The following is a 25,675-nucleotide window of genomic DNA, read 5'->3' on the forward strand; positions in this document are numbered from 1 at the left end:
ATTATTTATACTGAAGCGGGCACGTCTACATATAATGTATAACTTGTTTTAATAAATGTAGACCTCAAAGTATTGGTCTAAGTCATTGACAACTAAATGTACTACTTGAACATGTATTTGAAGACCTCTCTTGAAAACTGATTTTCTTGGAAAGAGGAGAAACTACTGAAGCAAGTTACATGTACCGGCAGCATATTCTGTCCATTAGAAGGAAAAGCTGAGATGACTGTTTCACAGAATCTTTAATCCTTTCTGTGCATTCTATGCATTGAGTCAGTGAATTCATTATGCCTTCTCAAGACCCACACCCATTCATTGATGACCTCAATTATCAACTGGAAAATGTCCACTGAGTGCTGCCTTGGCAAGGCTCAGCTCTCATCAGGTGCTTGGCCTCGTCTGATTACATCCCTAGTCTATCCCCCCTCCCCTACCCGATCAACGACCTCGCACATTTCCTGTTGAGCACCGGAGATACGAGTCGATCCGTTGTTATCAAGATTGGTCATCTCCTCTCCGGCTGGAATATCATTGGTCTCATGAGTGCACGCTCTCTCGCTTACGTTCTTGCCCCCCCCCTCTTTCTTAACTTGGGATTCACATCGGGATGGATCTCTGACGTCAGTGTTAAATCACGTATCAATATCAAACTTAGACACTACACTTGCACACCAGTGTTATTGACCCAAATGAAGTTGATGAACAACCTTGATAAGCTGGACATGTACCCAAAGATGCTTGCCATACATGCATGCATGCCCTGTGGTACTTATCTAAGTTTTACTTATTGGTTTTTCGAAACGAAATTTAATTAGAACAGAAAACCACAGGTGTACCCAAACTTGAAATAAAAAAATGCCAAGTTGAGCCACAAAATGCAAGAAGCCTCATTCTTGTACTGGTATGCAGTGGTCGTTACTTGAAATTTGTGACTTGCCCACAGAATGTTACTCAGCCAAAACGAAAATTATTAGAGCTTAAACCTGCGAAGACCCATAATTTTTGATGCAGAATCGCTTCAAATTGGCATACTTGAAAAAATTGAAAGATTTGGCACTCGTGAATGGTAACCCACTGTGCTTGTATTCGCATAACTCCTCAATAAAACTAAACTTTATTAATTTCTTATGAAACTCATGGTCCTTTTTGCTATCTCCCCAGATTTTAATTACCTAGCAAACAAAATGGAAACAAAACACCTGTCTAGAAAAGAAGAAACGTATTTTGGGTCACTTGAGCTGTAAAACAGATTAACTCAGCTGCTGTGTCCTGTGCAGAATTAAAATTGGACAGCCTTCATTCAGACCCAGTGCAGGAGAGAGATAGTGATAAAGTATTGATTGAATGGCCAGTCCAAGTGGTCACTTTTTCATCACGTCCATTCAGGGGCCAGATCCTCTCGATCACCTCTGAGGGCACCTTGCATCCGATTGTGACGTCAGTCCCGGTTTTCGGTTTCTGAAGAACGCTTCCAGCAGGGGATGTAGCATTATGTCCATATTCTCTCGGTTGACGTTTGCGAGAAACTAATATTTCACCACGGCTAGAGTGGGCTTTGTTGAGGGTCGCATTTCAGCAGGGGTTTTGCCACATGTACGGTATTGTGCACGTTGCTAAAAATTTCTCACAATGAGATGACTTTGCAAATGGCATCAAACACGTACAGGATACACATTGTTTGGCATTTTGCTTACTTGAAGAGTGGAAATTCAACGCATTGATTTTTATCAGTTTCATATTCCCTTTCTGCGTCTTTGAATTGATTTAAGTCACTTACATTTTGTTTGTAGTTTCGTCTTCCTGAAATGATTTATCTTCTTTCCCAAGAGCCTTAAATTTAGACTCTAAAATAGATTGGTTTGTACTCTTCACACGCAAATGTTCATTTTCTGCCATCCTATAAATGAATTCGCCCCTTGTACCGGAATTTGTCAGTTACGTGTACGTGTACAAGCACTTTCTGAAAATGACTGTTCACTAGAAGAATGGTCAAGAATTTGCCTTTGATTAGTGTGCAGGTCCCATACATACAGGAGATCAGTACGTTACTCATCCTTATGCAGTATGTGTTGTCTTTGTATAAGTGAGGAAAGGCATCCCGAGTGAGAAAAACACAACCCCTTGGTCATACATGAACAGGTATTTGATTGTGTGTAGATTCCAGAAGACAGGGCATGTAAAGTAAAACTGGATTGTTATTTGACACTCCCCCCAAATGTACACTGTCTCCTATACCTTTGCTTTACAAAGATTTCTGGCCTTATAAATAATAGGAACATGTAGTTTTCATCTTCAATATTAAGTTAGTGAAAAATCTATTAACAGCTGATGGTCATTTATCAAGCTGGAACCTCATGCCTGTGGCGTGAAGTGCACCAGGACCTTGGGAAAATTTTCCACTCACCCCACATGTGCGTTGCGGGAATTGTTCGAGGAATGCTTGGGTATACCCCATTGCGTAACCAAATCAACGTTGCAGTATAGCCACATTCAAATCAAAGAACAAGTAGGAAGTTAGACAGTGGATCTCTTTCAATTTTTTGCTTGCTGAAAGTGAATTGTAAACAGAAGATTTGAACACTTTTACACACGTTATTGCATCTGTTTAACATTTAAACTGTACTATTTACAATGTACATGTACATGTACAGGTACATGTACATTGGAGATGTTTTAGTACACTGTACCTGTATCTGTTAATGTAAACATTTTTCAATGACTTGCTCATACCTGTGTTGTTTACCATGTTGGTTGTGTTTGATGTTTGTTTTCAATACATTGTAGGCAAGGCAATTTACTTGCCACTAGTACCTCTGCTACACATGTGAGCATGATGTTGGCTTAATGTGAGAAAAAATTTTCAAATAGGGTGTGACATGTTTTGCTATTTGCTTGCTAAATGTTTCTCAACTCATAGATTCTTCCTGCTGTACACGTAAAGAACATAATGGTTCATTATTTATTTATGTATATTATAAATCCATACACTGGTGTGGAAAAATTACTAACGGCCTCATGGCTACAGTCATGCATTCATGCATGTGTTTTCTTGAAAGTGTACTGGTGCTCAATTTTTTAAAACCATAACCCCCGCCATATCACTCAGTACTACAAAATACTACACAGTGTCAGTAGTCTGAGCCTGTAGCTCTACAAGTTAGTGTTTCTGGTTAGGGCACTTCCATTGTTACTCGTGCAGAGAACAACATAGTCATGTACCCATAGTGCCACAGCACTGTATGGTACATTGTCTTAGTAATTGTATTTTATAGCTTTAGAGAACAATAAAGTCATGCGTACAGTGCTCATACAAGCCACAACACTGTATGCTACATTTTGTAGCTTTTAGTAAGGTTAGGGTTAAAGAGTGACAGGTACATGTACGTGGTAGTTTATAAAATGAAAACTGTTACCCGAACAGTGAAACGTCCATTGGAATGAGTCAGACAGTTCTATGTGAAGTGGTACACGTACCAGTATCTAAGTATGCCGTTACATCTTGGCTCTCTTGAGGTACGGTATAGGTTTCAGGATAGACCTCACCCAAATCAAGGACCATAAATTTCTTTGCAGTCTCAATACACCCTTCAGAAAACCAGATCGGGTACATGCTTGCAGCATGTGTGTGTTCTTGCATATCGGTAGTTGCTGCTCGGAGTAATCCACTCACCACACATAATTTTGCCCTATGAAATAGAGGACAAATGGTCCGTTTTTTTCCCCCTCTCTCTCTCCCGGATTTAGCAGTTTTATTTTATCCCCTCGGTCCTTTCTTGTGATCCTCTCTGGAGGCATTCAGCACACTGTAAAATGATAAGAGACCGTTGATTAGCCTCGGCCCACAAGTCTGTCAGACGGCCAGGCAGCCCGGAAAAGGAACAAGCTGTTTAAACCATCATGCTGTCTAGCCACAAGACCCTTGGCTTAAACAAGGGGAAAAAAAGCAAAAACACCAAAATTAAAGATACCTGCACCATATGAAATTTCTTCCTGAAGGGGAACAAATGAATACACCGTGAAATGATTTTTTTCCCCTCCAATTTTGTTTTGACGTTTGGCACTTCATTGGTTTGAACCAATTTGGGATGAATTGTGTATGCATTACATGTCCTCGTCAGGCACCTGAATTTACGCGCCGTCCCGGAAATAACAAAACTTGAGCTTGTCATGCATGGTACTTGTAGCACCAATACCTGTACATTTATGCTACCAAGGTTGAAGTGAATGCCGCCCCCCCCAGTAAAGCACCACCCTGGATGAAAATGAAAATGAAAATAAAAGTGCTCACCTGTTCCTCTCAAGGTTGTTGCATGTACAGTATACAAGTAAAATTCTTGCCACATATCCGTGTCTATTGTACTCTTAAGAGATGTAGTAGTTACCAGTACTTTGTACTGAAAACCCCAGCAAACTTTTGTAGATCTCTTAACAAGTCTACAAACGCCAGAGCCTTTATTCGTATTCGCATGCGAAATCGTCTGTCCCAAAACATGCCGTGATAGTTTGAACTAAAGGCCCCTGGGGAAAAAAAATCTAATTAGGAGTTTCATGCCTACATGGTGCCTGCTGTTGTCATGATCATGTGCTTGTCATTTTGTTCAGTATTCTAAGAATTAATGGACAGTGAGTGCATACATGTACGTGTGGCTCATTGCTTAGTTTTAATGCCAGATGTTCTCCACAGTGCAAGCAGACGAGGATAGGTTGTAAACGTTGTTGGCGCGGTTGTACATAGTTCACTCAAGCGTCGCTCCGTTGCTCCGTAGTCGCACTTTAAAAACCGTGTTTCAAAAGAACCCACTCTCCCTCTTGCTATTGGTGAAATATATTGTAATTAATTGCCTCACCCGAGTGCTTTATGGACTTAATGTTTAATTTGTTGGCTCCTTTGCCACACTCTAGGTTGCCATATTGTGCTAGGGAGTGTGTGCCTCTTGTATCAGTTCAGAGTCCGGTTGTGGCAATGATAGTAAAGTCTGTCATAACTCCCCCATCCCATTTTCTCGTTTTGGGTATTGAGAGACACTCGAGCAGGAATCTAGTGAATGAGTTGATATAATTTTTTCCCTTTTTCCCACGTTGCAGGAGTGGATAAGGGCAGGAACAGGGAGCCTTGAACTTCTTAATAAGTTATTCTTCATAATTTGCATGCTTGATGTTGGGTTTAAAAAATTGAAACTCTGGAAAGACTTTCTCAGTCCCCTTTGTTATAGGACCTTGTGTGAGTTGAAGCTAGCAGCAATAAAAATGCGATTGAGAAACAAGCTGAAGCAACCACACACATGTGTTTGAAAAACAGACCTACGTGAACACATGAAGTCCATGTATACACATGATCTAGAACATACATGTACACCAGTTTGGGAATTCCCAATTGTGGTACGTGTACATGTAGTTCCTACTTTTCGTATGTCACAACCTTTTGAATGCAAGATTTAATTAATGAAGTCTACAAGGACCCCTTATCCTTTGGTTGTCTGGTTTTTCCTTCTATCACCGCACCACCTGAAGTTTATAACTGGACACAAATGTTTACAGCTTGCAATTTGGCGTGCCCGGTTTGGCTGAAACCGAGATTGCAACAGAAAGTGCGTTCATTCCCGCATGTACTTATGTACCTATCACACAGTTGGTTTGGTGATCTTTTAGCACTGTTTCTCTTGCATTTGCAGGCCCCATTTGTGACGCCGGAGGACTGGCCCTATAAGAGCCGAGGTAGCGGGGCAGCTGAGGGCAAGGTGAGCTATCCATCTTTGTTTGGAGAGTTGCTCATTAACTCAGTTCTCTGTCTTTACTTGAAAAGTTGCTGGATTTTGATGAAGGGAGGCTCTGAGCAAAAATAGCCTCAGAGCATGAAGTTCATTGTTTATTTCATCCCTCTCCCCTTTTTGTGCTTGGAGACCGATTTTGTAGAGCATTAAAGAGCATGGAAGGCTCAAAGCACAAGAGTTTGTGAAGGAAGGAGAAGTTTTGTTTTGCAAAAGCAGGGCACCAGCTAATGTCGTCCATTGTCTTGTTGCGAGGCATGGTGTTGCCAGTTGTGTGCGTGTTGCATTGTTGCTGGAAACTGATTCTGTGTTGGTTGTTTGCTGAGCAGTATCTTTTACCCTGTGAAAATATGATGTAGGTGCTGGTTATTTCCTGTTGCTCCATTTTCCTCTCATTCGATGACCAGATTTGTCTGTTACTGCATGCAGCAGATGACTGTGCCTCTTGGAGGCATAAACTGACCCTGCTCACTTCCTCATTTTAATGAACAAAGGGCGGCTTCACATAATGCCGCTGTCCTTCAGTCAAAGGAGCTGATACTTGGTCAGAACCGTTGCGTGTGGCATCTTTCATTGCCTCATAAAGGTCTGGGCATCCATCACTCTGTCGACCCAAGTCTTGCATCTCCCTCTCACCCCCTGTATTATTCATGACATTAATTTCACCACCGTCTTCTAATTTGCCCGTCGACCCATCCATCTCTCTTTTATTAATCCTTTGGTGGGAAAGAGCCACTCTAAAATTGGAAAAGAATTACCCTTTTTCTTAATACAAAGTGTGTGATTGGTTACTCAAGACTCCTTTCTATTCTAATCCTGAGTGATTAATAATGAAATGAGATGAGGCCTTGTACAGAGCCATGTCCCAGCAGACAGGCTTAATAATGAACACTACCTGTTTATGTACATGTACATGCACATGCATGTACTGTACATGCATGTACCTTTGCTCTTTGGAGGTACACATGTGCTAACATCTTTTCCTTCCTAGCCCCATGGACCTTCATGAAATTTGACAAACCTGTGTAGGCTTGTTTTCGAGTGACCAGTATTTTTATGAAGAGTCAATGTTTCCGTGCGAGTAGATTGCAGTGTGACCTTCTGTCTTTGGATATGGTAGTTAAGCTCTGCTAATTTGCCCACCGCAGGCTTTTCCAGTGACTATGCATGGGCTCATGAGAAGGGGATAAAATGGAACCCACAACTAGTTCTGCTTTATTTCCTTTCCTGCAGCACAGAGGTTACTAGTCAAAAATATAATCTTAGGCTGTGTCCAAAATGGGCTTCCAGAGCTTTGGCTAGGTCTATTATCTGCGCGTCTCCTTGCATTTCCAATGGTGCTAAGACCTAGACCTAGCTCTAGACAAGAGATTCGGGTGCAGTCTTAGCTCCCTGTGCACCACTTGTGGCTGTTCCCCTACTGATTCTCCTCCTCTTTCCAATGCACTTAGTGCACACATTTTATAAGATCTGCCAGGCTGGGGCCAATTTCATCGCACTGCTTAAGCAAAAAAATTGTTTAAGCATGAACAAATCTTGCTTGACAAATCAGGTTACCAGCCAAAACTTCTGGTGATGTATGTTATTTTGAAATGGTATTTACCTGTCTTTTGGTTAGCATGACAATCACAGAGAGTTTGAGCTGGGAACTGTTTATTAAGAGACGTTCTCGTGCTTAGGCAAATTCTGTGCTTAAGCAGCTCTATGAAATTGGTCCATGATGTACGGTACCTGTTAAGTTTCTGCTTTAGCTGAGCTCCATGAAATTAGAGGTAGATGCCTTCTGCATGCTCTACTGAACTGTGTCAGATCAGAGGGCTTGACGGCAAGTTTGATCAGGTGGCAAAAACAAAGCGTGCATGGCAGAAAGCATGTTTCAATTGTGACCTGCTGGCTGCCAAGTTTTCCCAGTGCAAGACTGTTAATACTCATTTGGCATAACATTTGCATACAGAGTGGATGCACTTGAAGGTCAGTTATTAATTGTGCACTGACCAGTGTAATTGATTCCACCATCAAGAGGTGGAGGTTATCAACAAATTAAGAAGAATCAACATGATCTGTCAAGTGCTTATGCTATGAATACATGTACAGAGTTCAGAGGAACCCCTGCACCTGCCTGCATATAAACATGAACCCAAGCGTACATGTACATGTATGCATCAGTGCACCTACATGTACAGTACATGTTGGGTACATATGTAGAGTATGCACATGTACACATGTACAGTACTGTACTTCAGTACATACCACAGGTTTTTTCCTTTTAATAGGCTAACATTTCCAAAGTTGGCCAAAAATTCTACAGGTAATTTACTTGTCTGCACTGTCATTTCATGTCACACCAATTTGGACATGATGAAATGTCCAAATTTAGAACCTCAACTTTAGCTGGCCAATTTCCCTTTTTTTCTACTTTTGAATAATCAGAAATACGGAAAATGTGAATACCTTTTCCCTTTGGTTTTCTTTTTTGTCTGCCACTTTGCATGTCTGCTTGAGCCTGTGCACATCTTGAATATGCACAGAGGAAGGAGTGTGCTTTTAATGTACATGTACATGTATCTAGCATTTCAACTTCTCAATGAATTTTGCACTATTGGGGGGAGGAGTTGGAAACAGATGTTCGCAACATCTACCCGGTACCAACTCTGGGAAGCCATAAAAGGACCTGACTTTGTGCACGAGTTGTTTAACATTAACAACAACCAAAAGTGGGATGATCATTTGTTTAAGTACACCATACAGCCTAGTTGAGTAGAAAGGCCTCTGCCCCTCGTTTAATGTACCAGTATCAAAAAAGGATCAAAAATAGATTTTTGTTTATGGGTGTTTGGAATATGGAATGGAACTACCTGTAGGCCTAGATAACGATTCCAATGCTTTCATGTGTTCACTGTTTTTTATAGTGCTCTGAAGTTAGAAATCCATTTCTTGAAATTTCCCAGCTTTGTTTCTGAATGCTTTTTTGAACTGATGTGTTGTTTTCTCGGAATTCAGTTCACAGATTTCAATGTGAATTGTAAAGTGTCCTTTGTCCACTGCACCTATCTCCTTAAATCCGACAGTGGCGAGTCTTTGTCAGTTTTTGTGTGCGTGCATTATATTTTGATGCCATAAAAACAGGCATAGGTAGTTCTGAATTAATTTAAAGCAATTTTGTTCTGTTTTAATACACAGTAAGACAATACTGGTACCCCCAAAAGTGTAATTAATGACATTAAAAATACAACTACAAGGTGAAGCTGACATTTTAATGGACAGTGTAATAAGCTGCACAAAGTAAAAAATGGAATAAAGTGTTTTCTCAGTTAAGTAGTGTTTTCATTATCAAGATCAGAGACTTGTCCCTTGAAGCCTTTTGTGGTGTCTCGTTATATAAAGTAGACCTTTTGTTACCCACGTCATTTTACCAACAAGGGTATATGGCACCTCCATGACACTCTAAGACAGCTGAGTCCGTCCGTTAAATCATTCATTGCTGAAGTATGCCTGTGGTGAATCCAAAATGCCGAGCCTGTGCCGCGCACGTTGGGTTCCGTCTCGTTACATGATCTGCTTTTGCAGACTAAACTTCCTAGGAAAAACACACCAACCGCACGGCATGCCTTCATGAAGCCCTTCGGGGTCAATTTCGCAAAAGCAATTTTGTTTTCCTGCCAAATAAAAAAGGCTGGGTTGAAACAAACAAAAAGAAACCCCAGTGCACTTTTTAGCACGTTTGCAAAGCTTTCACTCATAGACATGTAAATCATGGAAGGATATATCCCAGCAATATTGCATCTATAAATTGTATGTCACTGATACATGTACACCGTAAAGTTTACTTTCATCGTAACATAATTTTCATCAATGTAATTGCCATTAGACTGATTTGTCAAATATTACATAAATTTGTAGCAGAGACCCCCATGATACAATTTCCCTCCTCAGGATATCTGAAAATACTACTTACTCAGTACAGATTTGGCCTGTTATCTACTCTGATTTGGTGTAAGTTGATCTATTTTTCTTGTCTGGAGAATACTGATCTGGCATGGCTACTGCAGAGTGATGTAACTCAGCCAAGCGTAACGAATACATATCAAACATAAATTGAAAAGGAAAAAGAAAAAAAGGAGGCTGATGAAACTCAGGTGCAGTCGATCTTCTTGATAAAATAATGACCACTATTTGTGGCTCTCCAAAATTTGAATTTGTCACGGATCTCCCTCACGGTCGCTCAGCTTCCCCTGCATCGCTGCTGGATCTCCGCAGACCCAATTATGTCATCTGCATTACTGTCAGTAGAACGGAACTATCTGGACAGCATTATCAGGGAAACGTGGAGCTAGCCCCGAGCAAACAGGCACTGTCGCTACGAACAGTGAAAGAAAAAAAAAAAAATTGTCATCCATGCTACACTGGCTGCTTGATTGGTTATATTGTGCTCTATGATTGTGAAGCAGTTTGAAGGCAAATGGCTGAGTTATGATAAGAGAAGCTATAGATAAACATGGCCCAGGCCTTCAGACGAAGCTTTTTGGCATAGAATATATACATGTATGTATGGTACATTACAACTTGTTCACACATGTATATATGCATGTGCTGCATGTTGGTAGGCTAGCTACTGGTACATGTACCAGTACATGCAAGTAAGCAATTTATTAGTTGAACAACTTGTCAGTATGAAAGTGCTTTACCAAGCATACTTTATAGTTGTAGCTACTGGGCATCAAGAAAACTCTTGAGTAAACTTCTCCTTGTTTATTGCTTCCCACAGGAGATTCTCATTTGACAGTTGACTCCATTGGGTTCTCTAAGCATAAACATTGTGAATATTTTTTTCAAGCTTACCCATGTATGGATTCTGTACTTGTAGGATGTACTAGTACATGTAGTCCTCATACAGATAGCCTTCCTAATCTATTATAACAGTCAGGGCAAAGTTCCTGAACAGCCTGTTCATGTCTGGTAACACCCCTTCCCTTGTGGTAACAGCACCCAGTGCCAAGTTAATTTAATTTCTCTTTGTGGATTCAGCGATATTGTTTTCATCTTTGTAATGACATTGCTTGAAATAAATACCTCCCAAATCCCTATCACGTTGCCAGCCTCACATCCTGGCCGAAGTCCAACGTGGCTTGGCACTGCGCCAGAATGCTGGGATGGGGAGGGCAGCATTGCCTTCAAGCTGTTTTCATATAATAACACCAATGAAATTCAAATAGAAGGGATTAGTTTACCAGGCCCTTTGCATTATAGCAAGGGGGAAAATTGATAGCATATGACGGAATGGATATATACACACGTATTGATTCATGTGCTGGGCCTGCTGGCGAGGAATTTTCTCATTGGGGCTAGTCCTGCACCATAGATGCTTTTCCTTGAGCCCGGGTAAACATCATTATCTGTGGGATCAGGCTGGATGGCAAAGTTGCCCCCATGAAATCCATCCATAATTGCATGTCTTCCCCAAACAAATCCATCTGTGCGTACGTGCACCCGTAGAACCTCCAAAATGGCTTGGGCTTATTACAAGCACATCTCACTAAACTGAGTCTGTTGTCATGAAACTTCATTTAGATTGCTGAGTGGCTGTGGGACCTCATGTGAAAGTTACATCCCAGTTCGGGTTTGTCCGGAACTGGTTTGGTATGCCACTGAGCCCCTTTATTTTGCAGTTATGGTTTGGGTGACCAGCCAATTCAGACAGGAGAACGGGGTTTCTGTCAAATCTTTACATGTTTAAGTATGGGAAGAGAGAGTCAAGAGAATGTGGAAGTCTCATGCTATTACATTCCAACACGCATTGAAAGACCATATATTTCCATGGTGCCGCCTGTTTGTACCGTAGAGAATGAACCTTTTTCTGGATTATTTTGTTTCTGGACTTATTGTGTAGATTCTATAAATATTTAAAGAGACAGGCTACATATAGTATACCCTGTATATACAGGTTTATTCCCCCCCTCCTCTAATTGCAATTTGTAGCCCCCTGTGGCACACAATGATGCTCTTTTATCTTCTCATAAGTATAAACCATGGCGATGACCATTGACCTCCTCATCCCCGACAAATTGACTCTGTGAGCCCGGAACGAGGGTTTTTTTGTTTGTTGTTTATTTTTTCAGAGGATTTCAAAAGAACTGCCGCAACTATTTTGTTTCCCTTTAGAGTAGACCATCCACTAAGGTCAAGCTGTCAATGGAAATTCTTCCATTATTAAGAAACCTGGATGAATTGTGCTAATGAGGCATAAAGATTTTCATAATTTCCTAAATTTATAGACATGAAAACTTATCTAGACCTTTGTAGATAATCTTCTTTAGTAGATTGCAGTTTGCTATTAACCAGGAGAAAGCATTAAAACCATGCCAGTGTACTGGTATTACTCAAAGGCACCTGCACACTTGCATCATAGTTGATTAAACGTGGATCACGTGAGCGAATATCCCACTCCCAGGTCTCACTATTTTGCACTGCATGATGGGATTGCCATCGGGCCTGTCAGTACACGTCCGGCTGAATGTACATGTACAATATACAAGCATGCAGATGCGTGCGCGCGTGTACGGGTCACGTTTGGCCAGTCCAGTCAAATCGCTCCCTGCCGCTTGTATACATACACAAGTCCAAGCCAATTAACTGGTCCCTTCAATTACCGGTATGGTTCTGTAGCAAGGCCTGCTGGCTTTGATTGGGATATAGGCTTGTATATATACAAACCTACACATGCATATTCATGCTGTAGGAGTAGGAGAGATGCTGCAAGTTGGAGGCTGAGTGTAGGTTGTTGTTTAGGACATTTGTTTAAGAACCTGCCCGAGAGCAGATAAGCAATTTCAATTGATCCCTTCCAGAACAAGCTTCCAAAGACATTCCTTATCTTGCATTGTACATGTACGCAGTAGGGCCTAGTTCAGGAGAGTGGTCAATTTAACCTTTTTTTAAAAATAATTAAATTACTTTTGAAAACAGGGAGTGGAGGAGGTCAGTAAGTGGGAGTGATCAATTGTGATGAAATCTTCCCTCGACTGTGAATGTCTTATTTCTCAGCTTGTAGGCCAGGGAGTGGTGGAGGTTCAGTTAGTGAGAGTGATCATTTGAGGTAAAATCTTCCCTAGTCTGTGAATTTCTTATTTTTCAGCTTGTCATATTTGGAGGGGTAAAGGAAGAATTGAAAGGGAACAAATCAATGACAAAAAACTTCATTATGCATTGAAGAAAATGTATACATGTGTACATCAGCCAAACTTTCCATACGCTCATGGAAACTCCCCTTGATATCCTGTTATCCACTGCTACAAAGCCTACATGGATATTCAGTGAGAAATAATGAGAGTATTGTTTTGCTTTACTTGCTAATCATATTTTGCTTTTTTCCCCCCTGCATGTTGGTTAAATTCCCAAGGCAGAATTTCCTCTGAGGGAGTTTAATGGACCTTGAATTTGCCACGTATTTGTGCATGTACGTCATAGATCATTTTGCTCTTCAAGATGAACTGTTTTGTGTTTTCCCCATTGAATTGTCTGAAACATCCTTCTAACCACTTAAGAGCAAAGTACATCTTTGTTCATTTTTCACTTCTGAGCAGACGTTGAAAGGAGTGGGTGATTAAGTGGGTCAAATACAACATGTACGCATCTCTCTTTTTGTTCTCTTAAGTACTGTACATACACGCCTTACCTTTTGTGGTGAAAATTTTTGTCCAGAGTTAAAAGGGATTGATTTTGAAAGTTGCTATATTCAGGTGTGCCAAATTGTACTTAATGCTATATGCATCTAGCTTGTTTTTTAGGGGGAGGAGTGTGTTATGCACTGGTCGTTTAAAATCTGGTTTACCACTAAACATAGAATTGTACAGTGTACCTTGTTGACATGTATTATACTGAACATGCTTCTCTCTTATAATAAAATTCCTCATTATAATGGTAACCCCTTTGGGTGTGTGAAAATGTCCACAATGATTGAAAGATTTGTGGTGTTAATGAGCTATATAAAATGCAAGATTGAGAATGGAGGAATATGGGGGGCTTTTTTTAGTTATTTTGGTTTTGGTAAGAAAACTCAAATGTTCATTGTAAATCCAAAATGACAGTTGTCCCTCTCTGTACAAATGATTGTGAGAGAAACTTGTCATGACTTATTCCAAATATTTTTATACAGGGTTGCTTCTAAACTCTTATGGATTCTTGTGTCTGTTGATAAAACTTAAATTTTTCCTGATGTGGTCATTGCAGTCATCTTTTACTTCTGGCACAAAGGGACACAAATATTCTGCCAATGTTATGAAACTTTAGCAGCAAACAGCTGCATCATTTTTTTACGCTTTACCTTTGGCATGCGGATATTCTCCCTTTGTGGAGGAGAATGGGAACAACCTCTCCCATGAGGTTCTGTCTGGGGGATCACCGTCACTTTGTTCCTCTGTATTGGAACCGTTAAGTGGCAGATACAGCTTTCTACTGTAGGTGCAGTGTACATTGTGTATGCTTGACCATGCAGGAGGGAGATTGGAGTCAATACGTGAGGGTTTTTCATGCATATCCTTACAAACATTACAGTCTTCATGTATGCAGTGCAGTGTATCAAATACAGCATTGTGCTAAACTTTCAACTTGGCAGTGTCCTTGCTTCCCAACCTTTCAAAGGACCCACGTTTTCCCCCTTCCAGTTTACAGTGCATTAAAGATTGCCTACCAAGTGAACAAGTTTCATTAAACCTTCATGAAGAATACTTCTGTGACTGTTAGTGATGAAATTTCCTGGTACACTATGCAGTGCATATTGTGAATCAGTCCCAGTAACCATAAAATTATGGGCCTTCAAGGCTGGGGAGAGTACAGATTACTTTTATGTGCATGCACAGTAAAAGGACCGGTCTGCACCTGTTTGCTGTTGTGTGACTAAGGTGGGATGTGTTCCCACTGTGTTAATTTGTGACCATTGCAACATGAGTGTTCTTGTTAATCTACATGTACATGTACAACCCAGGCAAGAATACATGTACATGTACTGTATGTGGGTACGGGTGAAGTGTCAAATTGGAGGATTGGTGTTAACTGACCAGTTGTCATAAAATGTAAATTGGGGGTTGGAAAAATATGTCCCTGTTAAAACCAATATGTGTAATTTGACATGGAAATTTATCACTGAAATTGAATTCAAGCATTTTAAATTTGTTTAGCAGACAATTAGCAGCACTGTAGACTTTTAATGACCCAAATGCCTGTACATGGCTCTTGCTTGTAGTTAAGCTGTGCGGCTCCCTCAGTAGAGAATGCACAGAGTGAATAGCAAAATCGAGCACCGTGTGATGCTGCTGAACCTGGCTACAGATGCTATGGATGAAGCTACCAGTTGGTGGCTTCCCAAGACCCATGTGTTTCTTGCAGCTGCAGCCAAGTGATTTAAATACAGCCTGAGGCTGAGTACCGGCTATGTCTTTTTTTCAGTGTGCCCCTGCATATTTTCAATGGGCAAAAATCTAGACTTACATCTACAGTAGCACTGGACAACAGATTCTGTTGCAGCCTTACATGTGCCTGTGTTGGACTGGCTAACTTGAACAGGTGGCTCCCCAGTGTGGACCAGATCTTACAAATTGTGCCCCACCTCACATAGTCAAGTCAGACTGAAGGCTCTAATGAGCAGGTTGGTGGGAGTAAGTCCAGATGGCTTATTTAATGAGCAGGTTTTCAAAGCGTGGTGCGCACTTTTCTTAGAGAGGCCATGGTACCGGTACATGTAGCTCTAGTGATCAGTGCAGGTAAGAGTTGCGTACATGTATTTAACCTTTATTCGACAAACATCGGCCAAACGATAGATGGTTTGACCATTTGGGACCACGCCCAGGGGTATGGTCGCGCCACTGATTATCTGTAGCCTATTTCAATTATTATAAAGAGAGCCATTCACATGAAAATGATTGTATGAGATTTCAATGACCATGTATGTTGTGAGAATCACAGCCAACGGTGAAATCTTAGTAATGATGAGATTTGAAAAATTGACCGACTAGGGTCGTTCGAGTGTTACTGAATTTCACATGCCCATTGTTAAAAAGCAATCAACTACTGGTTGAACTATAGTTTGCTCGCCAACTTGCCCTAAAGTGTCCATGCAGCATGGCATCCCAAGGCTTGTTGCTATCGGACCCCTTTTTACTGTCCATAATCCAAATGGGTCAGGTCTCATTGACTTGCCCAGCGTTGCAGAACTTGACTCTAATAACATGCTTGGAAAAGATCAACTGCAGCATCTGGGGTTTGGATGAAAACAGTTATTTACAGTATATATACATAGTATGAGAACTAAACATGTCACTGAAGAGAGATCCCCAGGAATGCACTTTCTGACCGTGTGGCCTCCTCATAGCAAAGGGCAAGAGGAGAGGGAAGGGAAGAGTATGGATTTGGACCCCCCCCCAGCTGTGAATGACAACATTGTGTCTGGCTCTCCAGAATTTGCATGGGATATGGAAAAGTTCTGCTGTGGGTGTGTTAATGATCAACGAGGAAGCGCGGATGTTTGGACGAGGGCCATCCAAAGTTGTTGACTCTCCGCTGAATGCGTGCACGCAGCACACATGCTAACCCTTGAGGGCTGGTGATTGTGTCAGTTGCTGGAGTACTGTGGGTTTATCATTTGAGACACGGTTTCATCTAATGGCTAATTTCTCCCAACTCTCTGCGGCATTTCCTGCAGGCTGAGACTGAATAATTATTAGTCTTGTAATCACTTACATTCCTGGTGCTCTGAGATTAGCTTTGTAAAGGATGCCTTTTCTGAGTCAAAAGCCCAGTCTGTAGGTTTCTCACCAAGTGTCACAACTTTTGTCTTGTAAGCACTGGTAGGAGATTCAATAATGGTACAGACAGACTCTAGATTCCAGTGAGTAAACATTTCACAGTTACTTTGAATTTGTAGCTTTTCCTTCCCTTCCCACAAGCCAAGAATGTCCCCAGATTCCCCAAATGCACTTCCTGCTCATTGTTAGGTTGAAAATCGCTCTTAAATGTGCTTGAAAAACCTGTCCTGTGAACCTGATACCAATGATTTGTTGGCAATTACCTATTAAAATGGTACCACAGTGAATGATATCTGTTTGAGGTACTGTTTTGGAGGCAATGCATAGTGCACTTTAGTTCATTTCATATTTTAGAAAATGTTAATTTATCGTCAGGGGCATGATTGGAATTTCCCAAAGTGATCATACCAGTGCTTTTGAAACCATAAGAGACTTTGGAGGGCCTTTGAGATAGTCAGCTGTTTATGCTTGTAGTTTTTTCCCTCTTTGAAGCTTCCGTTTCCATCAAGTGCGGCCGATGAAACGTTTCCAAAGCTTAAAAAATATTGGCCCTCGTGACACGCCATGGTTACCTGGCCAATCTTTATACACGATGATGCCCAGTAATTGCCCATTGGCTCATAATCGATGCACGTTCCCGGCACATTACACACCCACTTTGATACTAAGTAACTCGTTTGTGAAAGGTCATTGTGTGCTGCTTATTGGGTGCGGTGTTTGTCTTGTGCTAAGATTACTGTCAAAGCAGAAAAAAAAGAAAAAAAAGGAGAGAAAAAATGTTCCTTGTTTCCAGCATTGTATACGTTGGACAGCCAAACTAGCAGGGCATACAGACAGCCTTGGTTTGGAGTGCTTATGAACCAACCCACAATTATCTTCACGATACCTGCTTAACTGCTACCACGCTGGTCCATTTCCTCAAAAAAAAAAGGAAGAAAAAGAGAAAAATGCTGATGTTGGAGAAAACTCTACTTGATTGCATTATTATTCATTGTTTGGTTCTTGAGATAAGAGGTAATTTACGTGCAGCCCCCTTCCCCTGCTCCACATTCATTCCTCTTCCTCCATGTGGAAACTTTTAAAACTGACTTTATGGAAACCATGGTTACTGCGTGATCAGCAAATACATTAAGGCCCCGTGTGAAGTGACTTTTTCCCCTGGTTACAGTGGAGGCAGATTTAGAATGATGAAGCTGTTTCCCTTTAAAGCGGATAAATAGTTCCAAGGTGAGAACATTCACCACTTTTTACTTTTTTCCTTTGAGTTTCTGTGACATATACAAACTTGGAATTTATTAATACTTATAGTGCCAACTTGTTGGTAAATTGGCACTTACAAATGATTTGAATAAATTAAATAAAGTTGTGTATTTAAACTCTGAAATTGAGTTTAAGTGTTAGCCCTGACAGTCCCAAATCCTCTGTTTTCAATATGATTTTACATAAACCCCAGGGGATTATGGTTGATGAATTAGTTAATTGATCAGTACATGTAAAGGTTGTTTTCTTCTCAAACTGAGTGACAAGAACAGGAAAAATAGTAGTCCCCTGAGCTGAATGGGAATATGATTTACATGTACATGTATATGCATCAAACATTTTCAAGTGGACAAACAAGTACAATCATGAGGTAAGTTTGCATGTGTGCATCTGATGAACATGCACACATTGCATATATCACTCAGTGCACTGCAGTGAATCATAACTGGAACATGTGCAAATTCCTCGTCTGGCTTGGATTGACCCCAACAGATTAACCCTTTTGCAGGACGGAGAATTTCTTTTTCCCAAAATGAATGTTTCAACCTGCCCAAGAATGTGTTTCCTTCAGGCGGTCTTTCTTTTTTTTTTTTCTCTCAGTTAATATGGGCACTTACATGTTGCAGGATTTTGTGGTTAGTTGCGGTGTTTAAATGTAAATAACTTGCTTTGTGTTCAGAAGAAGTGATCTTGCTCTAATTATGCGATATATACACAGTCATGCTTCTGAGAGCGTACACGTAAATGCCATTAATGGACCAACAAAATTGTCTTGAAATGCAGCTTCCTCAATCCGGTTTGTAAGTGTGACGTCACTTCAGTTTAAACCACACCCATTGCACATGCACTGCACATAGAGTTACATGCATTGATCGCCATTAGTGTGGAACCATGGAAACAGAAGTTAACGCACAACTTCATCTATAGTCCAATGGGAGCCTGAAAATTGTGGCGCGTCCACCTTTGTGACAAAGTCACTTACGAACCGGATAGTTTTTAGATGTTGTAACATTCCTCAGTAGGTTTTAGATGTTGTAACAAGGACAAACAACGAGAAGCCTGTCTCTAGCAGATTGTATTTCAACATCTTAAAATGTATCAAGATCAAATTTTTGCAGTGCAGGTTTGCAGTATTCCCGTCATGAGACTGAATAACCAAAATAATCCTGACTGAACAATTTAGAATGAATAATCTCGTGCAATCTACTTTGAAATGTCACCGACATCTTAGGAAGATGACGGACAATGGAAAGGTTTGGAAAGCCCATGTTGTCATTGGGAGTGGTTTGAAATGTCATGCACATACATATACATGTATAGAAAGCCAAACTGGGCCCAATCTGTCTAGTTTGCATTAATTCGCTTGTTTATGTTCAAGAGCTGCCGACAAGTGTGGTCATAATTTAAAATGTTCCCTTTTTAGAAAAAAAAAGTACAGAATTACAGATGAAATGTAGGAGGCACATAATTGTTTCCCTATGAGTTGCAGAAATTTACAAGCTTGGCCTTTGCCAAACCGGAGCTTTACACATCACAGACATAAATTTGAGCGCAGGCTGGAGCGGAGGACCACAGAGACCGTCTTTATGTTGGCTGCAGCAATACTGTCCTTTTAATGAAATCAGCAGGACTCATATATCATTCTTTATGGCCATCCACTGTTGGGATCACACGCTATCTGTCCACAACAGAAGAAAACAGCCCGGTCTTGAGTTCCCGGGGACTGGGAGTTGTCTTGTAGTTGCTGTCTGCGCCTTAATGGTTAATCATGCCCTGTCTCTCTAAGCTTTGGCCAAAATCCCTTAAAAATAGAGGGATCTGTCCAAAGGATCAGTTTTAAATTACATTTTGATTTTTGGGGTCGCTTGATGTGCTTAGAGAATACTGCCGGCCAAGTGTTTCAGGATGAAGGCATACATGTACTTTAATTTTTTTTTTTTTACTGTTCCTTGCTTTGCGATAGAATCCTTTGCATATGTTGTGTTGCAGAGTAAAATGCATATGTAAGCTTGGAACCTGCTAGTTTGATTTAAAGCCAACAGCATCCTTTGGGACTTGTGTACATACACTTGCAAAGTGCAGTGGACCAGCCATATTGCACTTTCCCTGCCCTGCAAGTCTCTCTCCCTCTCCAAACACACCCCCCCTCTCCTTCCCATTTCCTCTGCCAAATTTTCAGCGGCTTCTTGGTGGAGTTTATCTCTTTTCCCGCTTGTAGGGAGGTGGACTGTAATCTCCTTAATACAGCCTGTTAACATTCCCCTCTGCTTTTCAGCCGGGCGTTTGTTGCTTGGGGATGTGCGATAGTGCATTCACATGTGGCTGGGTGTATTTGACCTAGTACTTGTCAGACGTTCTGAAGGGAGATGCGAATTGAGCCACAAGATACAGCTGGACCAATACCTGTTCGGAGAGTGATGTTTTCAAGGAGGTCCAGTTGAGGATAAAGTGTCTTTGTCAAATATTTTTTTAAATTTATTTAGAGGGTAAGTGTTTTATTGAGCCAACCCCCCCCAAGAAAACCCTGATAAATTGCAAGCATTTTGCCAAGTATGATGTAAGATGGCCATCACCGATTCCTCTATATTGAATTTATTTCCAGTATTCTTTCTGTACCCTTTTATGGAATGATAAACAGGAACGACTTGATTGTAAGCCTATATATTTTACACACTGACACTTGCCAAATATCAGAAGGATGCAGATTTCAACATGGTCCCTTATCACAATGATGATGGTGTAAAGGGTTACAATATTTGATGCTGAAAGTAAATTGGCTGGATGTGGAGGGTAGTCAAGTGGCTTAATTTGCTGTACTGTACTTAGGTTGAACCACTACCTTCGATGCTGCCCAAGTAATGGGGAGGGGGGAGGAAGGGACAATAAATGCATGGAATATTTACATGTATCTCTCTACTAGAACTAAGAAAATGTACTGGTAGCAATTCATGTACACTGCACTGTACAGGTTGATGGGGCTGTTTTAGAGAATTGATCAGAATTTGACTTGTAGGATTCCTTTCATCCAGGTGAATTGGAGTTCATGATACGGTTAGCAACAGGCACGGGCAGTTATCGGCAGCCAATGGTTAATTCACTGTGATGCATTCATATCCATGAGTGATTCTATCCATCATTACATGAAGCCTTCCTTGCATTATTATCACCTTTGACGAACGTCATGAACATGCATCCACTTTTTATTTTTTATTTTTTTTGGGGGGTGGGGGGTGGGGTTAGTAGTTCATCAGATGTTCCACAGTGTCCTTGGACAACTGGACGGAGGAGTTTGTTTTTTGAGTGGTCTGTTGAGATGACTTGCGGCGTGCGCTGCATTCGTGACAAGTCGCTAGAAGCCCTTGTGTTGCAGATGAGATGTTCCACATGTGTTCGGATTGAAGAATACCATAGCTGACAAGCTCAGGAACATCTTTGAACTGCAAATAAAAAAATTCAAGGTCATCAATTAGGGCTTTTCCATTCTGCAAAACGAGTTGTGTCATGGATAGATTCGACATGTCCATCAACATTCACATCATAATATTTGTTGACATGATGTGGGCTCGGTTTCATTTCCCAATTAACTCTCAGTAGAGGCAGAGTTGGTTAATGAGATATTTGTAAACTTCAAAGGACCCAATTTTATAACTCAGCCTCTGTTTAAGTCACCTTCATTTCCCATTTAACTCAATTTTTAACCTGTTTTCCATTGTTGAGTGCATTTTTGTGTTTTATGCCAATACAACTTTGCATATTCATGAGCCAAAGTGGGATGCCCTTCTAAGAGGTCCAACAAGCAAAGTTTTTGCAAAAAGGATTTTCAGTGACAAACTCTGGATTTACAAGTTGAACAGAAAAATGGTTTCCATACATTCCAGAATAGTAGACAGATCTACAGAGCTTTTCTCAAATAAAATAATCAATGTAAGGCCTTTTTAACATGGAAGTTATGCGTACAGTTTGTGCATGAAAACTTCACACTCCCCGCAGTGTATGCTCATCGTCTAAGCTAACCTGTCTCTTATTCCCAAGGCAGTTTCACCAGGAACCTCCTTAAACCTTCCAAAATCCTACACCTAAAAAACAGAATGGCATGTTGATTCGTTGAACTGTAACTTTGAGGGAAAATCAAGCCCTATTTTAGCGGGCTTTAGCTTTCGTTAATCCTGTGAAATCCTTCTGATGAATTTTTAAGAATCGGTGTGAGAGAGGGTGAATATGTAAGAGAGAAAGATCTGTATTCCTGTAGGCTGGTCATTTAACAATTCACAGTTGACTCGGACACCATTGTACCTTTATTTGGCAAAGCTTGGCTGCTTTATAAAATCTGCTAAAATGCAGTTGTGTACTCATCCATGAAGATTGTCTGTCAGTAGCATGATGCAGACGTGTTGGTTGGTGCGATGTGATGAGGCAACCTCGGTGGTTGCACTCTCCTGCCTGCTGGTCCTAGCATATGATCCTGATTGGGCCAGCTCTGTTAATAAAGCCCAGGGATCAAGCAGGCGTAAAACAAGCTGCACCAGGTCTCGTCCTGTTTTGCCTGCATGCTGTCCTTCCCGATCTCCGGTCCAATCTGCCGTTGATCTCCCTGGCGCCGTGCGTCAAGTACAGTCAACCTGAGCCCACTTTTGTGATAAATTAATGTCACGAACTAGCATGGGGGGAAGTAATTAGGGATTCATTTTTTTAATGAACTTTTGCTATCTTAATGAATCTAAGGTGTGATTTTGTATTTCTGAGGAGTATTTGCATGCATACATGCTCTGTACGTGTACAGGAAGGATGATGCACTGTGTGAGACCAGATCCGGAGAATTACTGGTAATATTAAAAACAATGCTTTTCATCACTCGTTTTTGTGTCCATTTTGATACGTCACTCAGTTTGGCGTACTGAAATTAGTGGTCATTACATAGGTCAAAATACCCGGCCAAACTGATTTCAGATAGTGCAAGATATTTGTGTGGACCCGTAACTCCAAAGTGTCTTTGTCAACTACAGACTGATTTTGTTTGATGAAGTCACATGCTTATTCTGCACAATTTCTTTAGTTTTCCAATCAACATCCCATGTTATGTCTGAAGTTGTTCAGACAGTTGCTAATTCAGTTTGGTTCTTTCAGGGGGCATAAGATTTAGTCTGTAGAAATAGTCAGGTGACAGGATCCCACAAATGAGCCTTGATGCCAGTTTTTCTTTAATTTTGTTTCAGTTTAGAGCTCCATTTTTATATAACACTCAGTTTGGCATCTTTATGAAACTTGACATTATTTAAGTGAAACATATTGATGGGCCCTGTTGATTTAAATTGGGCTATGGTCTCTCATGGGCCTTTCACTTAAAAGCAACTCTGGTTACTTTTCATTTTATGAGGCTGGGTTGCATATCATTTAGAAGGATGACTTTTCAAGAAACTAATGTTGTAACAGCCTCATTTGCATGTGTAGATCTGCTTTTGCAACGGAAATGCATAATCATCAAAGTTATAAAAGGTAGACTGTGGTGTCACAGGATCTTCAAATGCCCCCACCTGCCCCTGCCTTTTCCCCACTTGATCAGACAATTTCAGAATCACAATCTCATTTACTCGGTAAACTGAACCGATGCTGTCGCCTGCCCTGGCTTACAAGGTGAAGCTTGAGAAACCCTTGACATTTAATGCATGTGTACTGCTGCATCCCTCCAATTTTAGCTCGATTTGCATATCCGGGGCATTAACCGCACGGCCACGGTCCTCATCCCAACAAGGATTGTGGTTGATGCAGGGGGGTGGTATAGTGAGCCATCAGGAAATATTGGGGGTTCACGGTCACTCCAGAAGGGGATTCCTCTTTGCACTTGAGGCTGACTAGCACTGAGTTGTGTGTTACCTCTCGCTCTCTACTTTTTGCTTAAGAAGGTCCCACTTTTCCCTTGGCACCAAGTGTTCAGTTTCTGGCTGTATCCGCTGCTCTGTTTTCCCCCTCCCAACTGAATGGAAATGGGCAAAATCAGCAATCTTTGCTCCTGTTCTTGGTCACACATGCCTCTTTGTTTCATGTGAGCATCCCTAGTGTCTGTCTTTGACGGCGAGCTCAACATTAATAGCATTGCTGTAATCCACAGTGGTGGCAGTAAACGTACATGTACATTTATGGCAGTTCTCAACCATAAAATGATTCAGTGTCTGGCATATGATGAAAAATGTGATCTCCAGCGGCTTGTGTTCAGTGCTGTTTCTGCCATCAGGACGCTCACATTGACTGCATTCTAGTGTTTGAATTAAAAAGTCCTTCCCACACCTTGTTACATGTAACTCCCACCTGATCAACAGTGTTCATACACTGTACCTTTTTATTGGGCAAATTATAGGTGGAATATCATTTTGTTTAGACTGCCAGGTTTGAACTTCTTTTAAAGGGGTAACTTTGATTTTGTGCTTGTGTGGCTTTTCCGTATACGTACATGTACACTGTACATGATGTACATGTATACTGTACATGTAAGCCAGTGTACTTTGTCCTTACACATGTGTGCTGTGTTGTAACTTGGAAAAAAGGCGAAAATGTTTGGCAGCTTTTGCACTCTATGATTTCATACTTGCATGACATTTGTGGTTAATAGTGTCATGTTTTTATTATTGCTTAAGTTATGTCTTGGCTTTAATACAGTACATATGGGATCAATGAGTGCAGTTTATTGAATGGAATGTATGCCATTAAACTGACACGATGTCCTTCTGCCACTTGGTTTGTGCTACATCATCAAAACAGTTTGGATAGATGCCTCTGCTTGGAGCTGAAAGCTAGTTTATAAATTTAGGCCAACTCGCCCCGCAGAAAAGTGGTTAAGTCCCTCCCTGAATCTGAGGTTTCAAATTGCATTGAAGTTGGCTGAAACTAAACTTGTGAGGACTGACAAACCTCATGAATTAACTTGGCCTACTGTGCATGTCAACTGCTGTATTGCGATGGCTATATCTGATGCTAACGGTCAGCGCATGCACTGCATCAGCTACCGCTTGCTGCCGGGGAATCTTGTTCCAGGAGAGTCCTAGTGAAGAAAAGTTTCCGAAATTAGGTTTGTTTGAGTGTTTGCCATCCTCGTAATTAACGTTGTTCCACGGTGGTATCAACTACGAGCTTGTTAATGATTCAACCAGTAACAATTATGTCCTAATTCCCCCCCCCCTCTCACACACACTCGCCACTAATTACACCTGCTTTGGGGTCCAGTGTAGGTCCCATAGCAATCATTCCACAGTGTTAATCAATAACATTGCTGATGCTCTGGTGCTCTCAATAGCACGATAATGAAGAGTGCCAGATTTGGCCATGAGAAATTACATGCTGTAGGCTAATTACCTGGCACACATTCTGCGAGTGCACCCACACATACGGTAGTGATACCTTTATTACATGTACTGAATGGTCACACCTTTTACCATGTATTCATGAATACCTGGAGCAGGTTTTCTATTCCTGGTGGCCAAAACGCATCACGTGACCATGTATTAACATTTGATAATGCCTGCTGAGAAGCGATAATGCCCGCTGCGTAAATCACGCGCTGGCACATGGATATGAGACGGTTTAATCGGGTCTGATTGGTCAGGAGTCGGTGCGCACGCGGCTCGCCTCGTGCAAGCCAAGTTTATTGGAGGGGATTCTATTGGACAACTTTCAAAGGAAATATCCATAAAATGGACGGGGGGTGTTCGGGAAAATGAAAGTAAAGTTTTTGAATAAAATCGTTGGAAATCCATTATATAATGACTTCTTTTGACTGTTTGAATAAGAAGGTATTTATAAATGGGAATAAATAGGTGCTTGGCCAGTCTTAAACTAACGTTAAAGACCTTGCTCAGGAGA

At 41.1% G+C, this 25,675-nt stretch overlaps 1 protein-coding gene and 1 long non-coding RNA gene across 4 annotated transcripts in view; one reads left to right on the forward strand and one right to left on the reverse strand.

The window, feature by feature from the left end:
- LOC110973911 (protein FAM53A-like) overlaps positions 1–25,675 on the forward strand; it is a 90,734-nt gene that overhangs the window by 42,638 nt on the left and 22,421 nt on the right. For all 3 annotated transcript variants that reach the window (XM_022225126.2, XM_022225127.2, XM_022225128.2), the window contains exon 5: positions 5,673–5,738. In XM_022225126.2, coding sequence (XP_022080818.2) covers positions 5,673–5,738 — 66 coding nt within the window. The remainder of the gene's footprint in view (positions 1–5,672; positions 5,739–25,675) is intronic.
- LOC147797022 (uncharacterized) lies at positions 8,519–10,808 on the reverse strand. Its single transcript, XR_015427571.1, has 2 exons — positions 10,608–10,808; positions 8,519–10,125 (listed from the first exon to the last, which is right to left on the reverse strand). It is a non-coding gene; the product is annotated as an uncharacterized LOC147797022 (long non-coding RNA).

The sequence above is a fragment of the Acanthaster planci genome, linkage group LG13, assembly GCF_054643075.1.
Source record: "Acanthaster planci isolate LZ-2023a linkage group LG13, COTS_SCS, whole genome shotgun sequence".
Taxonomy (NCBI): Eukaryota; Metazoa; Echinodermata; class Asteroidea; order Valvatida; family Acanthasteridae; genus Acanthaster; species Acanthaster planci.